This window comes from Chelon labrosus, assembly GCF_963514085.1.
Source record: "Chelon labrosus genome assembly, chromosome: 14".
NCBI classification, from domain to species: Eukaryota; Metazoa; Chordata; class Actinopteri; order Mugiliformes; family Mugilidae; genus Chelon; species Chelon labrosus.
The window spans coordinates 24,720,954-24,746,215 of record NC_140347.1 but is presented as its reverse complement, the minus strand read 5'-3'; the positions used below and the strand labels follow the sequence as shown (position 1 = coordinate 24,746,215).

The 25,262-nt window shown below is 43.1% G+C and overlaps 1 protein-coding gene across 2 annotated transcripts; it reads right to left on the bottom strand.

The window, feature by feature from the left end:
• Positions 1-554: 554 nt before the first annotated feature.
• Positions 555-25,262, bottom strand: LOC311499686 (bromo adjacent homology domain-containing 1 protein). Of its 2 annotated transcripts, none has more exons than XM_084560772.1 (7): positions 24,765-25,262; positions 5,629-7,431; positions 4,661-5,019; positions 4,194-4,353; positions 3,982-4,061; positions 3,029-3,120; positions 555-2,735 (listed from the first exon to the last, which is right to left on the bottom strand). In XM_084560772.1, the coding sequence occupies exons 2-7, from the start codon at positions 7,409-7,411 to the stop codon at positions 2,546-2,548; spliced, it is 2,664 nt and encodes an 887-aa protein (XP_084416898.1). In that variant the 5' UTR covers positions 7,412-7,431; positions 24,765-25,262; the 3' UTR covers positions 555-2,545. The 2 variants fall into 2 exon arrangements, with proteins under 2 accessions (XP_084416898.1, XP_084416897.1); XM_084560771.1 differs by lacking the exon at positions 24,765-25,262 and adding an exon at positions 13,278-13,457.

Genomic DNA, 25,262 nt, shown 5'->3' with positions numbered 1-25,262 from the left:
ATCTATATATTACCTCTTTGAAGAACCTGGGGGATTCATATAAATAAATGTTGGGGATTTGATTCTGCTTCAGGTTTAGAATTCATGCTGCTCAAATAGAGAAACAAGATGGCTTCTGCATGTTTTGAAGGCTCATCCAATGTCGAAGGAAGGGGTGTTTTTGCCGTGTAGGAAAGCGATCGGGTACTCTTTCTGTTTTTAAAAGGTACACACACGCACGCACGCACGCACACACACACTCCAACACAACTCGTTCTCTGAGTGACAGTAAAACACTTGCAGGTTAAAAGGCAATGAAAGAGAGCGGCTTCAAATCCACCACAACTCAGTTTAAAGTATCAGTCGAACCCCCACCCCACCCCAATCCCCTTCAGCTCAAATACACGTCTAACGTGGTGCTACGTTCGTCCGCACAGCAAGTCAGGCTTCCATCCAGGTGCCTTTTAGAGCTCTAATCACATTAACAGTGTGGATACATACATACGTGTGTGTGTGTGTGTGTGTGTGTGTATATATATATATATATATATACACACACACACACACACACACACACACACACACACACACACATATATATATATACTGTATATTTATATAAGGGCTGATCAAGCACTCAAAAGGAATGACTCGAGTAATACATATATATATACTGTATATATTCCATGAGATTCATCACGCCGACGAACACGTTGGCCGACTCCTCTACCGCTGAAATAACAGAAAGACACAGTTTGCACTGACAAAAGCAGCCATGAAGTCCTTACTGTTCCCTTCTAAAGGTACAACACACACACTCACACACACAAGCAAGGGATATACAGTGAGCCCCCACCTCGCTAAGATATTAGTAGCCGGAACTGAACCAAGTGAAAACATGTTTGATGTAATTAAGGAATGGATTAGTGCAATATAAAGAGGGAAGAAGGACAGAAGTGCTGACGAGGAGGAGGAGGAGAAGTGCGAGGGAGGAGACGGGAATTCTGGCTTGTTTGACATCCTTTGGTTTATCGTGGTGGTGGTGGGTGGGGGGGTGGGGGTGGAGGGATAAGTCTGGGTGTAGAATTGGACTGGGTAGAAAAGACATTTCCCAGACGAAAGGCTGGATCGACTTCATGAAAACTGTACTGTATTTGTGGCCAGTGTTGAGCTGCAACAATTGGTTAATCCAATTTTTTTTTTTTTTTTGGGAGAAGGCGAAAAAATGACAAATATTACTGTGTGCTGGCCTCTTAATGTGACCACTTGGCGCTTCTGTTTGTCGTAACTGTTGGTAAATTGAATATCTTTCCACTTTTGACAAGACAAGACATTCAAAATGCAAAGCCAAACTGCTTTTCAAAGCATTATTCGCAGCCCTAAACCAGCACATTCTCCATGTGCGTCTCCACTGATCGAGTTCAGTTAGTCCGCAGACAAATGAAACCTATCTTTTGGGACAACAGGTACACCCGTTCTACCACTTCCTAGTTGTATGTGGTGAGAATAGCTGCCTGAAGGTCTCCCTGCAAGTCATAAGGCAAGTCACAGAGAGCGGTAAAGGTGGTCATTCTAGGACAAAAACAACGACAACGCCTTAGCAGAGCCTTTCTAGAACAAGGCTTCTTCAAGACAGACCAATGTGGCTCAGAAGATGGTTGTTGTTGTCGTGTGTTTTATCTAATTAAATCAATTACATGCCAATTTAATGTCCTGATGTGAAGCTGAAGAAGCCCTGCTCTTGGGCCAAGTTCATAAGGAAAGCTCCGCCTCACAATCTCTCTTCAGGTACAGTGTTTTAGTTTCAGCATCACTCCAGATGAAAGCGTTTCTGTCAGTTTCAGGAGAAGGGACTTAGTAATAGAGAGAGCTCCACTTGCTCTAAAGCTGCTTGTTTGGTTTGATTGCCTGAAAGCCTCCTAAAAAACCACCACACGCGCCCACGTTTATCCGTCTGTCCTCACTGACAACCCTCCGTTCTCTCACAGAGACAAATCAGGAGAAATGAGACGACACTCTCCATTAGCTGCTCCTTCGGCTTGGCTGGTTGACCACCGTTAACATTGAGCTGACAGTGCAGGCTTGTGTTCCCCGGAAGCACCTTAGCACCGGACCATCCCTGAGCCATTGGCTTACAAATGGTACAGACATGATTGTTGTGCTGCGATGCTTCGGGGAAAACACGAAGACAAGTAGCCCAGATTAGCCTGGTGTTCAGAATTCCTGCAGGGAAAGGATCGGGGTGGAAGGAGGGGGGTACACAAGCCTCCGTTAAACTTGTGGCAGAAGCTGAAAAATCAGCCAGGAAATATTGGTGCTCTAACCGAGATGGATTTAATTATGACATTCTAACCCTTCTGTGGTCAACTAAAGGGATCTGTGCTTTAAAATGTGTCACTATGTTTGCCTCGCCAAAGACAGCCCCATCCCATCACCCTCCTTCCTTCTGACTGTGAGGTGCTCAGCAGTAAAGACAGGGGTGTTCAGTCCTTCAGCCTACCCTCCTATGTGCAGGAGGGGGAGCTACGTGATGATTAATTCATAGGTACGACAGCCCCTCCACCCTCTACTGCAGGTTCTTCAAGATGCGTCCGTAGCGGTAGTCGTAGACGTGCCGGCAGAGATACACCAACTCGGGGTCGACGTCTGTGGGCACACAGCGGTGGGAAGGGGGGGCGAAGTCAGGGCGGCAGGGCACCATGCTGGCACTGCCAGGTGGAGTGCCTTCGGCACGCCGCTTCACCAAGGCACAAAATCTAAGGGAGGACAAGAATCAAAAGGTGATACTCTTGGCTGTGAAATCAAGAATAAATCATCGATATCATCAGCCTGCTGAAACTGGATAATCACGAATTATGTCTATGCACATTTTCATGTCCTCATGTTCCCTCAAAGTCATTAACAGTTGCAGAGTCACCAATGTGTGACTAGAAAAACAGGCCTCCACGCATCTCAGTAGCTGAGGTGTTAATTAAAAGGAATGGCTCCAGACCTTCTGAAAAGACTTGCTAACAACTCTCACTGAAGTGTTTGTGTGCACGTTACTTACCTACAGTACTGGGCTAAAGGGAGAACGTAGCATCTGTCTTCAATGCAGGCCACACTATTCTCATCCTGATGCCGAGAGGCGAAAATCTCATTCTGAAACCAACAGTGGGTGTACAGTGTCACTTCATCACAAGTGTTTCCTATTGTGCTGAACAAATGACAACTCTTTTCAACTGTGAGGACAGAAGGAATTGTAACATGTTCATGTGCAACAGAACTGAGCCTGTGTGTACTAGTTTTGGTGGCGCCATACAAGGAAAACCCCAATCTTTTGGGGTTCACCCTTAAGGAAAGGGTGAACCGTTACATTCATCCTAAACACAACTCCATTTTCTAGCAGAGAAACTGTGTTTTTCCCTCATCTTGGTCTGTGTAAGACTGAGGTCGGAGAGATATCATCATTTCTGGCACTGTGGTTAGACTGAACCAACTATCAACTGCTTCAAGGCTGCTGAATGAAAGATAATGATGTCTCCAACAACAGTCTGCATCTCAATATTTGTGCACAGACAAGCACGGTCATTTTTAATGTGTTATATCCTGTATGTGAGGACATCATGTAAATATCTGTTTTAGAACACAACATTTTTTAGACAAGTAATGAAAATTTGAACACCTCGCTATAATTTACTTGTCTAATTATGGTGGCAGTTAATCAGCTGACCAAGACTTAGTGATGATCAAACTCATTTGAAATAAATAATAACTGAAATAAATACTCTACTAAATTTTATGGTTACATCACGTGTTTTGACATTTATTAACTTGGGTCGACTAATTACAACTAATTAAATGAATCAAACAGAATTGAGATTTTTCATTTTGCCTGGTTTTCTTCCTGTGAATGTTTGTTTATTTGTTTGTCGCGCGCAAACAATTGTTCGGTGTGCTACTGCTGTTTGCCTGCACAACTGGGGAAAATGTCATCTTTGCTCCGGTCCATTCCAGCCTCACCTCACAGTGTGCGCTGGGATCTCGTCCTCCCTGCGTGTGCTCAGGTCGGTAGTACCAGAAGAGACTCATCATTAGCTCTCCTGTGGCAGCACATTGACACAAACACACACACACGGGTAAACAATCTCGACCATATGTCCCTTCGACCATCCATCCATGAACATATGCCGCTGTATCTGTTCAACATCTCCCTCTCCCCTCGTTTCCGTTACCTGTTTTGGGATCTTCCCACAGCGCTGATATCTTGGCAACATATGGGAGAGATTTCTTCCTGGGGCCTGATCGTAGCAGCACCGTGTCCCTGACACGTATCACTTCACCGTCTCTCTCGACTCCTTCGTAACATTGCCGTAGGGCAGTCTCATCCTCTCCCTGAGACACAAACGCACACACACACACACACAAACAACAAGAGCAGATATAATTCTCATTATAAGGACAAAAGAAGAATGTGAGGAATCTGTCAGACGAAGCTGTATGGTCAAAACACAATTATCTTCTTCCCTCTAGAGCTGATTTTTTTTGTCCTTCTGCGAGGCAGCTGCATGCATGCTAAGGTTTCTACTAGCAGGGTGTCGTTAAGTATTGGAATACAAGAGACTAAAGAGACAACCAGACGAGACGCTCTCTGATCTCTTGCACATCCTCACTGTAAAATGTTGTGGTGACAATAACCTACCGCGATGAAGACCTCCCTCTCTGTGGGCATGCCAACAGGCCGCCAGCCGTTGGTAGCGCGCCTCCGGCTGACTCTCTTTTGTTTGGTGGTGCTGAGGCTTGGCACGGGGGGCGTCTGTTTCGTCACCAGCCGAGTGCGGCCCGTGGACAGGGAGCCGTTGGAGGCCTTGGTGCTCTGCGGGCATTCCTTGGCTAGCTTCAACCTGGGCTGGGGCTGGTCTCGCCCAGACAGGGGGTTCAGCAGGTGGGGTTTAGTCTGGGTGGAAGTGGGCACGCTGGATAGAGGGCAGCTGGAGATGGGCATGGTGGGGGGAACCAGATGGGAGGGGCTGTGGTCACCCTGAGGGGAGGAGTAACCCTCTGGGAAAGTAAAGGGTGAAAGTAATACTGAGAAAAGGCGCTTTTGAATTCATAAACAGTGAAAAGCATTTTCATATTAGCCAGGTTCAGTCGCTTTTGTTACTGGATTGCATGGTTCCCCGGTAAATCTGCTTAAAAGAAACCTCAGTCTTTTATCTTATTCATCAGTCAACTATATATAAACACATTTGCTACGGAAAACATTACAACCTGCCTGCAGCTCCTTATCAAAAATACTGTATACCTAAGTCGGCCCCTCAAGCTATAAGCACTTTGAAAGCTCATGCCCACAAAAAAGGACAACATAAAACAGAAATGTTCACACTTGTTGGCCCTCACAATTTGCTCGCGGCACATCATTTAATAACAAAGGACTCTTTGGTTCTGTACGTAATAACGTGATCCAAGTAGAACAGTGGGATAAAGGTTTCTTTCATAATGACAGCTGTACAAAGAAGGCTAAAGACGACTGAAGCAAACAAGCGACGCCACAGAGGAGAAAACATTGAGCTTGCTCCAAAGAAAAAGGCCTATTTTTTCATTAAGAAACATGGTAGCACATGGTTTTATTGCAGGTGAAACAGTTCTATCAACCAACTTTCCTCTCACCTGTTTTGATGCTGTGGGTGCATCCAGTGCATCCTGTGCTGAAAGAACAACCCCTGCTAGTGACGGGAGGCATGGCCCTGTAAGTGTAGCCACCAATCCCGCAGGCTTCGCCATAACAGGGCGAAGTCACAGAGTTGCAGCAGGCGGGGTGGCCTATCCCAGAGGCGTGGGACACCTGCTGTCCCAGCAGTTTGGAACCAGTCATACGACTAGGGCACAAACCAGAGGAGGAAAAGTTCAGAGGTCTCGAGGCCAGGGTAGCTGAAGTTGTTCCAGTGTGCGTTGGGTGGGCAATGTGAACGTAATAGCTGGAGAAGCAGTGGTCTGCGGTGCAGAGGCAGGGGTGAGGGCTGAGGGTGAGGGCTGTGTGCGGGTGGGAATGTGTCAGGGACGGTGAGGTTACTAGGCACTCGCGCTTCACAGGGGTCATAGCTGAGTTAAGAGGCTGATCATCTGATTCTCCGTAGGGCTGCTGGCCTAGGAAGAAGGCCAAGCGGTGGCAGTATTCCACTGAGCCCTCTGGAGGACAGCAGTAGTATGGGCTCAGTTCGGTCTCCAGCTGCTCTTCCTTCACTTGTTTCAGTGGGTACGCTAGCATACTGCGTGACTGGTAGCCTGGTTTGGTCAGTCGATGGGTGCAGCTGCCTGTCTCCCACTCAACCTTGGGCTCAAAGTCTGCCTTCTTCTTGCAGGCTGCACAGCCACTATGCATGGGAGGGACCTTTTTCCCATCCTGCTTTTGTGTGCGTCCCTTGTGTTGGAGTTTGACCCTGGTGTGCTGCTTTGGGGTCGAGACCGCAGCAGGAGCCTTAGAGTCTGATGTGATAGTAGCCGTGGGTGCAGCCTTAACTCTCTGTTTACTGGTGGCAGAGGTACTGGTTAACTTCAGCAGGGCCGCGGCATTGAGTCCAGCCAGTCGTCTGGGCGTGGGGGCATGTAGACATTCGAGACTCATCCCCACACTCTCGTCACCTCTGTTAACTTTGGTCTTCTTGACCGCCTTAGAGCTTTGGCACAGTTCAAGTTCGTGAGATGTTGAGACTTTACTAACGTTGCCTCGTGAAGCCTTCAGACTTCCAGGTACACCACTTCTGGATGGATCTGCATCCAGAGATGACCCTTCGTTCGTGGTTTCTTCCTGTCTCCTGGCCTGTTTGACTGCAGGCTGGGGGTCAGTGGCTCTTTCAAGAAGGAGACTGTTTACTGCCTCAGCATTGAGAGAGGCCAGTCTACGCTTCCGTGGTTGCAGGACTCCCAAACCAATACACTCGTCATAACTTAAGCAGCTTGGTTTTAATTTGGTTTTTGGTAATGACTTCTTTGTCTCTTTTCTTTCACTGTTTTTCCCTTTTTTGGATTTGGACTTGAGCACTAACTGTTTGCGGCTGTCTTTTCGCTCCCTTTCCTTAGAACTCTCCTTTTCCCGAATGCTTTCCTCCAGTCGGGTAAGGAGGACATGACAGCTGAGCCCTTCCCCATCTGAATTCCCAGCCCTCCCCCGCAAAGGATACAACTTTCTGTCCCGTTTCTTGTCGCGCCTTCGGTCCAGCTTCCGCTTCTGATCCGATCTTTCTGCTTTTCCTTTCTTGTTGTTCATCTTCCTCGAAATATCCTTCTCTTGTTTGATGATCTCATTTATCTTCTTTGTCCTGCCGAATCGTAACGTGCGCTCAGTCCAGGCGCCGCCCATGGCGCCACCATGTGGCCACAGATGCCTGTCGTCCAACCACTCAGAACTGCTGTGGCTCTGCTTTAGGGAACCTTTCTGCCTTGCGTGAGTCATCACATGCTTCTCCACAGGGCCTAGAGATAAGAAACAGACAAGTGGTCAAAAATCCAGTTTGTCCTAGTTTTAATATCTACATGCTGTACCAGTAGGCGGCTAGTAAATTACACTTCAAATTACCTACAAAGTTTTTAATTGGATCCCTGCAGAGCTGGTTTCTAAACATGTTCAAGATCTTTTTGACTTAACACAGTTTTGTCTACTTCTGGATCAGAACAGAATTGATCATCAAGCAGTCAGGAAGTGATGTCAATGATATGTATATTAACATACATGTAGGGACCATTTACGGCCATGACTTAAACCTTGACAAAGCTTGGTCATCTGTGTTGTAGTGACAAAGACACTGACCATCTTACATAAGCCTTCAGCTTGGATTTAAACATGACATCTGATTCAGCACATAAAGGAGCTTAATGATGAATAAATTCAGCTGAATGGTTTTGTAATCAGGCTTTATTTGATCATATGGGGAGCTCCAGCTATGGTACGGGATCCTCTCGCTATGATGGGTTTTATACTGCACTAGAGAAGCCGATGCACTCTGTCATTCATTCACCACACTCTTTGCCTTATCACCTAGCATGCACGCAGCATGCAAGTAACAGCTTGTTAAGGCCAATTGTGAAGTCTGAAATGTTTGGTCTGAAAAGCAAAATGCCAAAACGGCCTCACTCCAACAATGAGCTCAACAGAGGAGGAAAGAAAATACAAACAAACAAAGCTGACTAAATGCCAATTTAAAAACTTGACATTTTTAATCATTTTAGTTTAATTGCTTACATTTCTTGTCTCAGTATCGATATTATTTAGAGGAGTTTTTTATTTCTACCGTACGACATTATCACCAGAGCTCACTGTGAAATCATGGAGCAATTAAAGTCAATTAGCAGCAAACAGTCAGCTGGAGAGTATTTGTGAAAATGCTCCATTTAAATGACTCATACGGCATATGTTTAACTGTTCAGACCTTGACTTTACTGTAGTGTTTAGGGGAAAGGGGAAAGCAGTGTATTGGTACACTGGAGGTGGTTAGAGGTTTAAATACCAGTTTGCACCACAAAGATAAAAACTGCATCGAGCCCACTACACCGAATGTAAAAAGACATTCCCATCATTCAACTCTCCTTTTGAAAAATGTCCTCCGCCTTAAAAACACAAACATACACTTCTTTAAAGTATGTACTGACCTCTTTATTCTCCTCATGTTAAACTGTGAACAGATACTTTGTCATGCAAAGTTACTCTAATCATTCCCTGTATGAGCTTTAGATCAGATTGAAGATTTTAAAAAAGAAAAAAATAGTCACAGGTCTTATCACTGTAAGGTTTTCTAGTTTCTTCTCTCTGTAGCTGAACAGGCCAGGGCATCTGTTCAGACTAGTAAGGCTGCACGAAGCACCGAGAGGTCTGATGCCTGGTGCAGATTTGTCTGCAGCCTGGCGGCCTGAGACTTTAGCCCAACTGACGACTCATTAACAGTCCATGCCTGACAAGATTTTTCAAACATGTTGGATTTTGTCGGCCCCAGTCTGACTGGGCTTGCGCACCGCGAAGGCAGATCAAGGCTGCAGCGTGAGTGTTCCTGGCAATGGCCAATACGATATCAGCTCCGGGGCTCTGAGGTTCCTTTTCCATAGTGTTTAAGAGCGGTTTGCATTTCTATGCTATGCTACACCGCAGAAAACCAGAGCATATAATGCCTTGAAATAAAAGATAATGTATCAATTATCCGCGATCTGCTCACGGACAACGACAGCATGTTAATGAATGACAAACTCAGGCAGCGTCTCCCTCCGTCTTTCCAATGTCACAGGACATCTAACTCCAGGCTGTGCTTCTCAGACCAGATGTAATTAGTTTAGTGGTGCGACCTTGCTGGCTAAGACTGCAATTCAATACCTGAATGACATACTTCCTACCTAAAATCCTTTATTCATTAGAATTCAAGAAAACCACAGAATGTGCCAGTTTCATGTAAAGTACCACAATAATCAGAGAATTCATTTTTATTTTTATTTAAAGTAACTTTAAAGCCTGTATTTATCCTTAAACTAACCCCAGTTCAAAAGCTGTCTGCGCTTTTATGCTGTTTCCAAAACCACAAAGTCCACCAGCAGTCTGGGGTCACTGCTAAGGAGTGGAGGTGGGTAACCTGTGGGAAGAATAACCTGCGAGATATTATCTCGTTCGGCAGTGCACTGGACAAACGGCAATTTGGTTCTTTAAACACAGGCTGGCCGGGTGATTCTCAGGAAGTAATTTCACATTTACGGGAAGATCAATGACCCCCGCTCTGTATCTAATTGGTTAGAAAACAGATCATCAGTTCCTCTCAGAGCATCAAGCAGTGATCGCACCGGGAGACTTTTTATGATGAGACTTATGATGATTTCTCAAGACTCTTAAGACCGTCTGCGTCACGCAGCAGCCCAGATGGATTTAAACGAGGAATCGACAGCATCAGAGAGGACCCACAATTTAAAGTCGGTTATAAGTTCAAATCAGCCGTGAGTTAAAAGTCCAGTGCAGCGCAGCAAACAATAATCAAACACCACACACATCACAGTTACTACTGAGCACAAAGGTTCAATTCTAAATTCCCCACTGCTGAAAGCCATACAACTGCCACACAATTTCAAGCAGCCACTCCAAACACAGAAACGAAAACCACGCACAAATTGAGAGTCATTCTGAGACTTGCACATGAAATGCGATAACAGGCCCCGTGTTCAAAGCGATAGCCTGTGGATCCAAACGTATGGGTTACCTCCAACGGGTCCCAAGATAAAGATTAAAGGGATAACAACATCATAAAAGCAGAAGAGAAACCAAATCTGATACTGAAAGTAGATGATTAATACACAGTGGATTATCCCCTATGCAAACATGAAAAATGAACGCCGTAATGTAGTTTGAAAAGTGTTTGTTAATGTCTCTGTGCAACTCCACCTGGATCCATTCCTAACTAGTGTACAAACACGTACTGAATGCTATTAAGAAGGATACCCATATGAAATATTTCTGACAAATGACTATTATAAGACATTTACATATTTACGTATTTACAGGCATGTTTAGTAGGTTTGAACACATTCTTCATGTTTTAAGTACAGTATAGTATGTAATTAAGCATTTTTAGACCAGTGATGAATATGTTAACAATAATTATATCATGGCCACTGGAAACTCTGGATTCTGATTGGTTGGAAGGTGTGCATTAACTTTTAGTAACCGCACAGTTTAACCAGATGCAAGAGACGGTTCTGTGCTATAAATTAACGTAATCATAGATAAGTACCGCATTCAAGTGACTATCTAAGTACAGTTCAACTTAAATGAAGAGCTAGCCCGAGGCTAAGGGGCAGCTGCAGAGCGGACTCAAACTGCACAGAAAATATTAAGAGATGGAGCGAGGGAGGCACGAGTGAGAACGAGACACCGGGGGAGAGAGAGAGAAGGCAGGCTGTGCGTGTGTGACAGACAAAGAGTGCCATGTAACCTCTCCTCGGCTCTTTTAATAATTGCTGCAGAACACGCCGATGTTCGGTTGTTCAGACTGACAGCAATCAGTGTAAATTTCTCTTTTCTTGTCTTACGACTTGTCGGGATTATAACGACTCCTGGCCGAGCCTTGCAAACAGCATCCTGTTTGGTTGGATGTTGCCAAGCAACTCAGACACCGTTTGGTAGGCCCCTGGAAGTATAAAATATGACAGCTATTTGAAAGGGAGAAGCTAAATAAAAATGAGCTCACTTGTTTGTGCAAATGATGTTTTTAGTTTGATTACATGTGATATTTTCTTAGTGAAAAGTCAGATAGTACTCTTCAAGTGTGTTGCACATGCTAAACAGGAGGGTTCAAATAAAATTTTACTGTTTTATTCCCCTGTGAGGAGCCATATGAAAATTACTGATGTTTATACACTGATCAGGCATAACATTATGACCACCTTCCTAATATTGTGTAGGTCTCCCTTGTGCCTCCAAAACAGTTGTGACCCATCAGAGAATGGACATGGGCCTTCTGAGGGTGTCCTGTGGTGTCTGGCAACAGAATGTTGTTAGTGGGGTCTTTGAGTCCTATGGCTTAAGGGGAGGGGCCTCTGTGGATCATCCCACAGATACTTGATCAGTTTGGGATCTAGTGAATTTGGAGGACAGGTCAAGGCCTCATGCTAAAGCGTTTTTGTGTGTGTGTCTGTGTCAGGCTGCAACCTGCTGGGGATCAAGCAGTGTCATTGCTATGGGGTGGGGGTGCCTGGTCTGGTCTAGGTGGGCGGTACACGTCTAAGTAATATCTACATGAATGCCAGGTCCAAAAGTTTCCCAGCAGAACATTGAATTGTCAGTCAATGTCATTTACTTCACCTGTCAGTGGTTTTAATGTTGTGGCTGATCAGTGTATCTGAAAACTTTTATATTATTTAACAAAAAAAAAAAAACAAGTTCAAGGTGACCCTCCCCCTAAATCAAGCCAGCAATATCTTACAACGCAACAAAACAGCACAGAATAGCCACTTTGTTTTTGAGTAATGAGCTGCTAAACGGTTAGGCCTGTTAACAGGCTCCAGCAGCCTGAACCAGGCCCTGGTGTCAGCAACTGTAGATGCTAATGAACTTAAGCAACACAACAAAATCTTCGCTGCAGAATGAACGAAAAAACAACATCACCTAGAGATGAAAGAAGTTTAAACAACTTCTTCCGCTCAATAACAAATATACAACCCAGAAAATAGCCACATAACCCAACTACCTTTCTTTCTTTTTTTTTTTTGTACACTCCCATCTCTAATAATTTTGCACGACCCCCAGTATTTTGCATTTTCTTGTTGAACACTGTATATTTCAAGCATCCAAACATCCTTCTGAGGACGAATCACATTTTAGATGATCTCATCTCAAAATTAGACAACATGAGGTCACAAGTGCTTCAGTTTAAGCTCCAAGAAACACAGCACGGCCCTCAACTAAGCCGCATGACAAACACCTTGCAGAGTAAAACATTAGTTATGCAGGGAACCATTGTAATCACCTGTGATTATACCTCACCCACTTCATTTTTAAAAAAAAAAAAAAGGATTCTACCTCTAACTTTCAGGTGGAGCCGCTGACACCCTTAAAACACACATCAAAAATAAATAAGGGGTGGCAGCATTCGGATCAGACTCGTCGGCTCTTATTTTACATTTTCCATGTCGGGGCCGGTGGCAGGCAGGTTAAACAGGAGGCGCTGCCACGCTGAGGTTCACGGAGAACAGATAAAACACTACAAGAATTTGAAACATCGCTGTCTTTATGTTTTGTTTTGCACAGCAGCCTCGGGCTTGATCTCCAACGCGATCGGCTTGAGGTGTCGAGGATATCAAGACGCGCAAACCTAAAGGCACACATTTACACTGCGTGCGTTAATATATATATAAATATATACATACAGTGGCCGAGGAATTACAGTAGGATGGGATACAGTACGGCTTGACGTAGCTGCCCATCTGAAGTAGCCAGCCAGGCTCTAAATACGGGCTGGAGAGGGGAGGAGGGGGTGCTACCCGAATACACACGGATACACGCACACAACAAGCAAAATAAAGGGTAGTCAGCCCCTCCTGATCACATTTTCTGACCGGATTCCTTATTAGCGACTCGCTGGCTGTTCCGATCGCAGTCCTAGTTGAGCGCTGGGAGGTTACGGCACGTATAGCAGCAGCCCCAGTGTATCGCTTCTTCTGGTGCACGAAGCGAAAAATGGGTTCTGCGCTCCTCTCTGGACGGCTGGCCAGCCGGAGCAACTTCAAACATTCGGGGGCGAAATAGCAGCGGAAAACCAAGAAGGGGAGGAAAAAACATCGAGGTGCTAACTTACGGCTCGCCGCCACGCGTCCTCCTGCCAGCCGGGAGCCGTCGAAGAAATCTGCGGGGAAGGAGGGGTGTAGAGGGGGAGAGAGTCGGTCGGACTGGTGCGATGGAAGAGCTCCTTAAACTGGGAGAGCTGGGGAGGAGTGGAGAGAGGACGGTCGGTGGCGCTGCCTGCGAGATGTGTGTGTGTGTGTATGTGTGTGTGTGTGTGTGTGCTCTTCCTGGTTGGGCTTCCACCGATTTGCAGAAACTTAATCTGAACCAATTGCCACACGGACCAGCCTCGCTTGACACCCCCGTCCTCCAATGACGGACAAACAGCTGTTTATCGTGAAGAGGGGCGGGGGTGTGGGGGGGCCGAGAGAAATCAGAAACTAAATATTTGCAGTATCCGAGCTAAGTTGGTTCGAGCGCATTAAAAACACACGGCGCTACATCACGGGCGATGGATGTTATAGGGCCCCCCCACTACGGCGACGGCGGACAGCCTCACCCTGTCATCTGTCGTGACCGAACCACGACCAGCCAACCACAAGACAAGACTGTACGAAACGCGTCCAGAGAAATTCACACGACGCCCCATCGGGGCTTTAAAGACGGTGTCAGCAGTGTCCCGTGTGGTGCATGGCATATGTGGTGTTTAAATGCTCCTCCTTTACCCAAGTTTAACAAGTTCCAAGATGTACAAGACAGCAAACGCACTCAAAACTTACACTTAAAGTCACATTTTACTCATCCTTATGAATTAATGCTGATTTCATAGATGCACAAGGCTTTAAAGGGTTGCATTTCAACTCTTATTTATTTGATTCATTAAATAAATTAAGTTGAAAACATTAAGGTAATAAACTGCCTTAACAATGGTGGACAGTAACGAGATGAACCCATGAGGCTATACATCAAGTCCGTCCATCTACTGTAAATGAATAAGAGAGGTGTTCCTCCCTCCAACAGTTATACTTCCTTTCAAACTAACCCTACTGTCCATTATTGGGACATGTTCTCCAACTATGATACACATGCCAGACAAAAGGAGTTTCGTATTCTGAACACTGCTAAGTAAAACACTCATCGTGCATTGCATTACGTGGCAGTTTAGTTTAGTGTTGCAGCTGATGGAAACTACAGTAAAATCATATTTTATAGCCTCATTAGGATCTTAGAAAAACCCATCTCCACCCACATCCTCCAGCAGCCATTAAAATTCAGTCAGTGTAAATGCTAAATATATATATTTTTTAAAGTTCGTTTATAATTTTCCATGCCTTCTAAATGTTTCAAAGGCTCCACCACGCTGCTAATAAAATTCTAGTGGAGGCATTCTGAATAATCGATTTAAAATCCCACCTAGAAATGCCCATTTTGACATAAACAGTGCTTTCGTTTAATGAGAAAAGAGCTAATATTGTGCTAAGGTGAGTGGATTCATCAAGATGGACAAGTTGTGTGTGTGTGTGTCTTGCGACAACCCAGTGCCACATTACCTACACCTCTCTGTCTGAAAGCATGCTCCCTGTCTCACAATGAGTTGCTATACCTCATTAAAACTCAGTTGTGCATTGTTGGGATGTGTTGCTTAACTTTAGTACACATATTGGCAGTGGCAGGGGGAAGCAACACTGTAATAAATGACATGAGTCCTCATGATGTATTTCGTTAAGCAGAAGTTTAAGGTTGCAGCTGATGGAAACTACAGTAAGATCATATTTCATAGCCTCATTAGGGTCACAGCCAGGGCCAGAGAAAATCATGTTATCGATTTCTCAAATATGACTTTTTCAGGTTATAGTTTATTTATAATTGTCCAACATGCATTTTAAATGCTGTTTCAAAGCCTTCTCCATGCTGCTATGTATTGAGTCAGATTGGTCAAAAGATCTACATAATCAAGTTAAACGATAAACTAAAAGGCCACATAGAAATGTTTGCGCATAAACTTAAGTTTTGACATCAAGCCTTCTTTTATTATTAATAAAAGAAGATGCAGCAGCAGAGTGGAGGTTTACATTGCTGGGATCTTGCTGGTGTGAGATGGACACGTTCTGTGTGTGGCTTGCGACAATAACTGTCATAATATCCACACTTCTCTGTCAAAGGCATGCTTCCTGTATAAAAAATGAGTTGCTATGCCTCATTAAAGCTCTAGTGTACATTGTCGGGATATGTCGCTTAACTCTAGTACACATATTGAAAGTGACAGAGGAAGCACTGCAAGTGCACAAAAAAAAAAACACATGACAAAAGAGTCCAGCATGGAAAAAAAAAAAAACTGTAGGAAGTCGTTATGATGCATTTCATTAAGCAGCGGTTCTATGTTGCAACTGAAACTACGGTAATGTTACAGTCACTGAATAGATTTTACATAACTTACTTAATCACATAATTGTTCATTTAAAACTGCCCAACATACATGATAAATGCCGTTTCAAAGCCTTCTCAGCATTGCTAGGGAAGTTCTGGAGGGGGTATTCTGAATCCTTTATATATTTATTTTGTCAGATTGATCAAAAATCTGCATAATTAAAGTGTGTCTTAACCAATGAAGAAAGAGGCATCTGCACTGTAGGGGTTTACATGGCTGGGATCTTAGAAGCATCCTTTCAACAAGATGTACAGGTTGTGCTTGCTGCTTGCCACCATCCAGTGCCATTATATCCGCACTATTCCATCCAGAAGCATGCCTCATGTATTGAATGAGTTGCTGTACCTCATTAAAAAAGTCTGACAGACTTTGTCACTCCATGTCCTGCCAGTTGACAGTGTTTGGCAATGAGCACTTTCTTGATAATTAGAACTTAAGTACGTACTAACATTTAAAACTCATCAGTGGCAGTATATTTTATTTGGTTTGTCATAACGGTCAAAAAAATGGCCTCTGCAGCACCAAATCAATGTAACACATGCAGTCGCTTGATCGTTGAAACACCCGGACACAAACAGGTACATACTCTTAGCTTCTTTGCGCCTTGGAAGCATTTGTTGACTGCTTAAAAACACAGATCATCCATTTTAATTGCTTTGGGTCTGTAAAAAGCATCTGCGACAGTTTTTTTCCCCATTTCACTCAAGAAGGGTTGAAAAGACGTTTTATTCTAAAGGGTTATGCAATCTGAAAGAAAAAGAACCCGCTGTCGATAAAAGCAGCCACTTTGCCACTTAATCCAAAACCCAGTCTTTATTTAATGGCAAGAAATGGTGAAGAAAGTCAGAAAAGGTGAAAGAGCTGAATTAGACACAAAATGCAGAGTTAATGGACCTATTCAAACTCTCCAAACAATGCCTAAATGCCAAGCTGTTTGTGCAACTTAAGTGATTGTCGCATTGTGCAATGTCAAATAATCAATACCTCCACGTTTCAGGGAAGCTGATCCAATCAGCTGTATTGTTACATGAAAAACTAATCACATTTTTTTAACCACAGATGGTGGAGAGTGTAGATTTGATATGAGAACACCTGTCCGCCAAAGCTGCAAAGCTAACAAGTAAACTGGTTTGTATTGATGACTCCACTTGGGCAAAGGAGGGTGTTCATCCATTGATCCTGTACATAAGAGATAACTACGACTTTCTATTTAAAATTAAAAAAAAACAGTGAAATGTTAACATTTGAATTGAGAATAGAGACCGTAGCTTAGACCCACAGATAAAAGTAATGAAATGTTAACAGAAACTCACAGTAAAACTGCTCTGCTGGACACCCTTACACTCAGCATGTCTTTTCATTACATTCATATTCACTGGAATTACATTCACATTAGATAGCCATGCTCTGAATGATTCTAAATCTGACGCCAGTATTTTGTACCAACACAGTGTGTTTCATTTAAGCACATTTTCAGATCAATTAGTTAGTTTAGTAGTTAGTTTAAATGATCAACCATACTTCATAATCAAAAGCAACAGGTTTATATTTCTGCAAAAAGTCTACACGGAGACTACATCGTAGCCTACGCGAGTGGCCTACACCGGTATAGACATTTGTACTTGTGCACTGGTGTGTTGGCATCGCTCTGCAATTACACAGCTAAAGTGCTAGTTGTGTCGAATTTCTCTGTGTAATTCAAACAAAGGTGATTGGAACCAAGCAGCTCATGATGCCGTTGGATCAACAGTGACTTTTACTGAAATCACTGCAACGTGGGAAAGAGAGAAGACGTCCGAGAAACATAGGAGGCAAAAGGTTGGAGAATGTTCTGCACTTGTCCGGCAAGTGGTCAGCTATAAGTTCCCTGAGGTCACACCAGTCATTAAAAAAAAAAAAAAAATTCGTCTCCACATGCCTCCCCAGCCATCACTTGAGATCAGATCTCAAGCTCTGTTTGCAAATAAACACATTTGTGGAGTAGCTGATTATTAGAAGCTGTCTCTAATGGAACAGCTGTGTGTGCGTGTCATGACTTGGGGAGATTTCAATTATTTTGGAACAAGCTGTAAAGTCTCTCTCTCTCTCATTGAAAGCACTTGGATTATTATTAATTTATTGATCTTTGCCCTGACATTAGTTATTTTAGAAAGCTGCACAAATCTCAGATTATAATTTAACCCTGACAACTTCCATGCACACTGGAATATCACCGCTATGCTGTTTGAAGCTGTGAGAGATTTTCCCGGTGTCAACATAATCCCATCGATAGCTAACCACATGCCACCACGTATTTTAATGACAGAATCACACACAGTGTATTGATATGAAATGAATTAACTTGTATAAATATATCTGTCATTCAGTTAGTTAACAGCTACAAGGACAGAATATTTTTAAAGGCTCTGTCTGTTCGAACAGACCAGTCCTCAATGTGAATCCACACTACCAAAGGAATTCAGTCAAATGTTTCCCAGACCACCCCCAAATGCGGCCTGAGATCAGATCATTCAAATGTGTTCTCAACACATTCTGGATGTGTTCACACCTGTACTCGAAGATGGCCACTTGTCATCCGATTGCTCAGGAAGGGTGTTAATGCATTTCAGACCTATTACTGTTGCGACATGTAGATACATTTCTGGAAAGGTGTATGCCAGGCTACGTTGCAGGATACAGAGCTACCTAAGGCTCAGATCTGACGCAGAAGCATAAATCTAACTTAACTACAGCACAGCCGGTTATGTCTTCAAAGAGCTGCTGGAGGCGAAAACAGACCAAAGAAAAGATGTGTCCATGCGCATGAGTCCAAATCATTAACGCAACATTCACATTATAGTCTTCACTTTCTAACTATGGCGAACTAAAACAGAGTTAATCGGGCACCTAACTTCAGAGGTGTGTTAGGATTTGGGACAGCATATTTATTGAACTGGAACTTGTGGTTACAACAAATTCAACTCAGTGTAAACATATACCTTCACATGGTATTACTCCGGATACATAATACAGCTAAAGTACGTAATTAAGATTCTAATAATAATAATAATGGCTGTGATATAGCCAGAATAAAAGGACAAAAGGATCATTTGATACAGATTTCACCATGAGAAGATTTTTTATAATTAGATTATAGAAGTTATGCAAGGGATTCTGTTTAAAGAAACCCAATACAGCTTTTTACAGCCGTCGATAACTCAATTGGAGTTGAATGTTTCATGCTGGAAAGGCAAATTCTGTGAGAAGCATCACTTCAAAGTAAGTTTTAGTTTCTCTTTCGCGGATTCCCTTTGACATACTTCACAGCAGCCAGAGAGGCAAACGAAGCTTCACTACCAGCACGTGTTGCAAACATATTACCAGAAATATGCTTTCGTCAAAACATTTAGCAAAATATGCATCTTAATGTTTGATTATGTATAATGGTTCTGTCCATTCCGGTGGACCATCTTGAGACCAAAAACAAATATTCCTCAGTTAGATTACTTTCTGATCCTGTTTGAACTGTGCAATTAGTTAAACATGTGGTGTTTGCCAATTTAAAAGATGATTTTGCAAGTCACTAAAGTGCTGTAAAGACGGTAAAATATGGTATGGTTTTGTGTGAAACAGCTCGGTGATTTACATTCGTTTCACACAATATATAACACTAACATGGCCGCCATTCTGGCAAATGTCAGGTGTTACAAGAGGTAGAAGTCAGTATCTATCATCCCTCTGTCTGGATCTTCAGCAGCTCTGGACAGCTAAACTTTCTAAAGAAAGTTATCATGCCATCGCTTACACAGCTTTTGGGCGTGCTGCGCTTTACAATATTGTGTTTTACATTTTTGTTTTCAGTTTCATCCTTCATCACTTTTACTTCAAACTGCAACTTTCTTGACAAACATCATACATGTAATTCATGGACAATTTACATGGGATAAAAAACATTCATCTCACAACACTGACTATCAGGTCATGTAAATGGTGTAGTTTTTTTTCGCACATTTAGCATTCTTCAGTTATGACGTCTGCTATGTCAGGAGTTTTTTGGTCATAGGAGCATTCATTGGACATGTATACAGCGCACTCAGAATATGCATCTCACTTTTGGGTTTTTTACAGCAGTGCACAACACACAGTGTGCAAGCAGCTCTATGCATTTTACCAAAATAAACACCAGTTTGCAAGGCTGGAGCAGAATGTAAAACATTATGAAAGCCTTAGATAAAAACAGGCTTTTGGATGCATAAATATCATAACATTACACTTATCCAGAAGATGGTTAAAGGAACAAAAGAGGGAGTTCATGAGTTTGCATGAACAAGTCCACCACTTGTGGAAAAATACTGCATGTAAATGGTGTATTAGCAGAACATTTACCCTCATCAGCCATGCAGGCAGCCGAGTATGATATAGTTGTTTTTTTTGTGTGTGTGAATGAGGGCAAAAACCTGTAATATATTTGCAACATGCAGTCACTGACACAAGATCAGTCGGTGTATGATTTGGTTAACAGATTCAACAGCAAAAGTGTTTCTCTATTAGTGAGCTTCGAATACAGAAGAAGAGTCCAATTATAGAGCCTACCCAGCAAACATCCTTTCACTAGACTACAGGAAGAGAGAGTAGGTGGTGAACAGTTTTTTTTTCTTCTTCCAAAGAAAAGCAAAGATGTTCACAGACTTGAGAAAACACAAAAAGTGACACACCTTGATATTCGAACCTCTGTCCACACGTCCCTGAAGGATGACACACACACACACACTGTCCCAAGTCAAATATTTTGGTAATTAAAATTTCAAAGTGACAACGGATTTGACAGTGTCAGAGTTACCGTGGCGACCAGAGCACGATAAGGCAATAAAAAATGAATTCAACAATCAGGGCAGTGCTTTCCTAGTAAAAGGGCCAGCGTATAGGTTAATTATGAAATTATGCACATACCGTAAAAACAAAGCTGCCCCTCGTTTTGAGGCGGCATCATTCACAGCCGCCGACATTAAAAGGTAAAGATAAATATATGTACAATAAAAGGCATTAATGAGGTATGAAAACTGTTCAGCAGATGTGATTAATCTAACATAGCATATAGGTAAAAGGTTTGTTCGGGGCAATGACAGCAAATGAACATAAACAAGCCTCTCCCAATGAAACCAAGCAACCATGACAGTAATCTGGCTTCTCATCAGAAGCTGCTCCTGTATGGGGCTGTTGAAATGACAGCCAGAGTAAACACACACACACACACACACACACACGGGTGCACAAAACATTTGACTAAGTATTACACCCAAATGAAATGAAAGTTATAGTCATTCAAATATGGATTCAGACATTTTGCAAAGACTATACACGGAAATCTGCTCTAGCTCTTTGAGACATTACAGGTAAAGTTGTTAGTTGGGGTATATAGTAGCAAAGTGCACAATTAAAAATGGAATGCCCTGTAACCTCCATTACACCTTACTGGAGAGGGTAACATGTTTACGGAAGCAAAAGTAGCACAACAGCTATTTAAAATATCCTTAAATGAAACTCTGTACCTTTCAAGCGCTTCTTAAATGAGTTTATACAATGCTAATTAAGCAAATCAGTACTAGGTTAACCTCTCTGCATTTCACACTATACAGGGGTTTTAAATCTGGTGTCTGTGGTGACATTCACAAGCTGGTGCAACAAACACGAGTATGGCAGACCAAGCCATCCAACAAAGTTTGTGATGCTCCAGATAAAAAGGAATGAAGCACTGCAGTCCTCTAAAAGAGAAAGCGATAGATGGGGAGGACTTACACCAAATGGGGTTGTGTTTGCAGCGTTCACGACAAGGGTCAATATGAACGCCCCTCTCTTCTGGTATTCACAGGCTCTGAATACCACAGAGGTCGAATTTTCTGAGAGCCCACAGTATACAAGTCTCTTTGCTGAGATTTTCAGAAGTGGCGGAAGCCATGTAAGCAATTTTTTTAGTAAATGTATAGTAGCCGTACAGAGGCTTTACTCATAATTTGAGGAAAATGTTGATAATCCTAACAGCCACACCTTTTTATTAGGTCGTAGCATTTTTTTATCCGCTTGTTAGCATGACAAACTGATAGCCTTGGTTGCTTCTACATCCTGATAGTTGTCTTGCAGAAATATGATCACAATTTACGGCAGATCAACCCCAAGCATTTTGTGCGCATGAATGTGGAGCCACTTTTAGCTGCTTTACATTCTACTGTAGGGGTCTCCAATCTGAGGGTGTGACCTCCTCTAAAGGGCTACAAGATAAATCTGTTTTGGGGAGTCGTGATGTGACCCATAGGAGAGGAAATTGCAGCGCTTTTGTTTCTTCCGCAATCTGCATTTTGATTAGTTTTTTTGCAAGATATTGCATTTTGGATTGGATTTTACGTCCTGGTCCCTCAAAGAGTTGTTGAAATAAAATCACCCGAGAGGTTTAGAGGGGAAATGTTGGTCTTTTTGTTGAAAAATGCGATCTCTGCTTTTGTGTACTGTGTTTTGTAAGGTTATCATATTTTTTTTTCTTCTCTTGAAATTTAACTAGCGACACAAAATGCAATTGTAAAAGTAAATCGTTGCATGTCGAGTTATGTAAAGGCTTCAAAACTGTAGCTAAGGAAGCTCTTAGTTTTTTTTCCACTCTACAATTGTGTCATTTGTTATGGAACTATGCAGAAAATAAAACGAAGGCCAAGATATTGTAAAGGATTAGTGCTGCTGAATGATGAGGCACAGAGCTGGAATAAAATAAACAAATATAAGCACAGATTTATTAAATATCCAAAACCTGGTTAATATCCCTAATCCAGAAAGATCCTAATGGCACGTATTTCATTGATGATTTAAGCATTAGATTTGCAAGTTGGCAGAAATCCACTGCTAACTCACAGTGGATTGCCTTTACGGCCCAGTTATTAGTCCTGCATGGCTATTTAATGACGGGTCTAGGTGTGAGTCATTAAGAGACTTCTACATTAAGTTTTATGACATTTATGATGGTTTAGTGAGGCGGGGCGCGGGTGTGTCGGATCAAAGAGAAAACGTGGTGAAGAATGGGCCTCCTGAAGAAAATCCAAAGGATTAATGTTCAACCACAATAAAGGAGCGTGTCACAGAGCAGCCTGGCAGATCAGTGCTCTGCAGGACAGACTCGCGGCAGCCCTGGAAAATTAGACTTGTCAGAAAGCAGAACCCATTCAAAAACATTTATTTGTGATTGTGCAAGCAGGGGGAAAGAAAATCATAAATGCTAAAGGTCATTCCTAGCGACTACTAAACAATGTAGAAAAGGGCTTCAATGCAACTAGCAACAATCAACTAGTTGAGGAACTTCTCCTTTATCAGTGACAAAACCAAACCAAAAAACATTCTCATCACATGGTGTCATTCAAACAACTACAGTCCAAGGAAGTACAATTATGAACGATTTCAAATTAAAGATTTAATCCACAAACTATTATTAACTATTATTATTACTACTATGTTAATCATCTCACGATCCCTGAGATCTATCTGTGAGTCTTTGTGGAGATCTGACCTGGATTGGAAATGGTAAATGGCCTTGCTTTTATATAGCGCTTTTCTACCTATTGGTACTCAAAGCGCTTTACAGTCACAGACACATCTACCCATTCACTCACACAAGCACACACACATTCACACCCCAGTGGGAGCAACCGGGGGTTCAGTGTCTTGCTCAAGGACACTTCGGCATGTGGCACATTCTGGGGGTTGAACAGCTAACCCTGTGGTTCATGGACAACCCGCTCTACCTACTGAGCCACAGCCAAAGTGACGTCAATGAAGGCCACGAGCCGAACCGTGTCCGTCTAGTATAGTTGTTCTGTACACTACATGTGCTGCTGGAGTCTTGACCTTTCTACAATTTCTTTTCCTCACCCATGCACCTTGGTATCAGGTCACGCCAGATTGGGAAGTCAAATGTGGTTACACCTCATCCAGCCACACCTAATAATGTAATACATAATCATGGCCTATATTAGGAGCATGATTGATTTTTCTGCACAACCAGTATCTTCACTTTTGATTCTTTGAGTGAATTCAGTAACCCAGCTTCAGTACTTTTACTCAAATAAAAGTTTAAAGCAAGGACTTGGCACTTAAGTTTATGATCTGAACATTTATTTCACCACGGCTGATCGGGTGCTTGTCTATACAGCAGGTTTGTGAGGCGCTATTCAAAACAACCATTACTGTATGTTTCTCCAGATCTGGTTAAGAACTTGTAAAGCACTCAGTCATTCCATATGCTACGCCAGAGCAACTGTAATTTAAAGGGCTGCTATATGAAATATTTACACTCGACTGATTTCATCTTACTTTTTCAATCTATTCCTGGCAAAATTTATTCAAGTATGAAAAGACTGTGTGAAGAGAAACCTCTGCTGCCTCTCTCTGAAACAGTGCTGAGGATCATTGGTGGACAACTCGGCCTTGGGGAGCTTTATCAGTGATGTCATAACAGCAGCATCCCTTATGAGCTCACTGTCTTAACTCTTAATTGCTGTGGCATTTATTGTTTAGCCTATTCATTCATCTCAGTGAATGCTGGACCCCCCTCTCTTTTAGTTGATTATTTCTGCACAAACCCGAAGTAGATTCATATGCAACGAGCAACCTAGTGAATGCCACAGGCGTGTGAGCCATAAAGTTTGCAACCCATCATGCGCACGCACAGTGGCACTGACATCCAGGTGCGCATCCTTCCAGATAACCAGAATATTAGTGAGTTCACAAGCTCCTTGTCACTTCAGTCTGTTCACATTATCGCTTGGCATTACACTTTTGTTGCTGGAAGTGGAGGTGGTGGTGATGGTGATGGTGGAGGAGTAGAAGAAGAAGGAGGAGGAGGAGGAGGAGGAGGAGGAGGAGGAGAAGAGGGGGTAGTGGTATGATAACACACATTGCACGGCCAGTCCGACTGAGTACCACTCCCTGGGAATCTCCTCCATCATCATGGCCATTATCTGCCTCTGCAACGTCCTCCAGACATGACTAAAAAAAAAAGCGTGCACAAAAGAGTGCCGTGCAACCCTTACTCTGCCTGAATAAAAAAAAAAAAAAAAAAAACGCAAAGAAAGAAAGCTCAAAGAGGAGAGATAATGTGGAGCAGCAGCTACTTACCGTAACGCAGGTCTGTGTGGCAGGAAAGGCAAGGCACTACGTCCTCGTCTGATTTTCGCTGGTGCTGGGAGCCAGTCGGGGCACCTTATTTTTTTTTCCCCAAACGGCTAGGTAAGACAAGTCGGAATCATCCGACTGGTTAAGCGATGCGGCTCAAGTGGAGAGAAATAGAGCGCGAATTCGCCGATGTTCCGCCGCTCCACTCGAGGGGAACCCCTTTTTTGGGAAATCAGCGAGAGGAGGAGAAAAGAGACGGAGCAAACAACTCTCCTCTCTCGCAAGAAGAAGCAGCACTCCTCGTTCTCTCTCTCTCTCTCTCTCTCTCTTGCTCTCTCTCTCTCTCTCTCTTTCTCTCTCTATCCCATCCGATCGCCCAGCCACAGCACGACTGCAAACCCCGAGCCGCCTGTAGCCCGCACCGCACGTCGCTTATATCCGTCACTTGGTATTAACCCAGTACGCAGCTTTCAGTTTGCGCACCAGTCGAACAACAACATG

What these genes read in the sequence shown, in the direction of transcription:
- LOC311499686 (XM_084560772.1), bottom strand. Translation starts at nt 7,411, where the DNA reads ATGACTCACGCAAGGCAGAAAGGTTCCCTAAAGCAGAGCCACAGCAGT. An exon ending in AGAGGGAGGTCTTCATCGCG is followed by an intron (nt 4,354 to 4,660) that starts GTAGGTTATTGT and finishes TTTGTGTCTCAG; the next exon opens with GGAGAGGATGAGACTGCCCT. An exon ending in CCTTTAGCCCAGTACTGTAG is followed by an intron (nt 2,736 to 3,028) that starts GTAAGTAACGTG and finishes GTCCTCCCTTAG; the next exon opens with ATTTTGTGCCTTGGTGAAGC.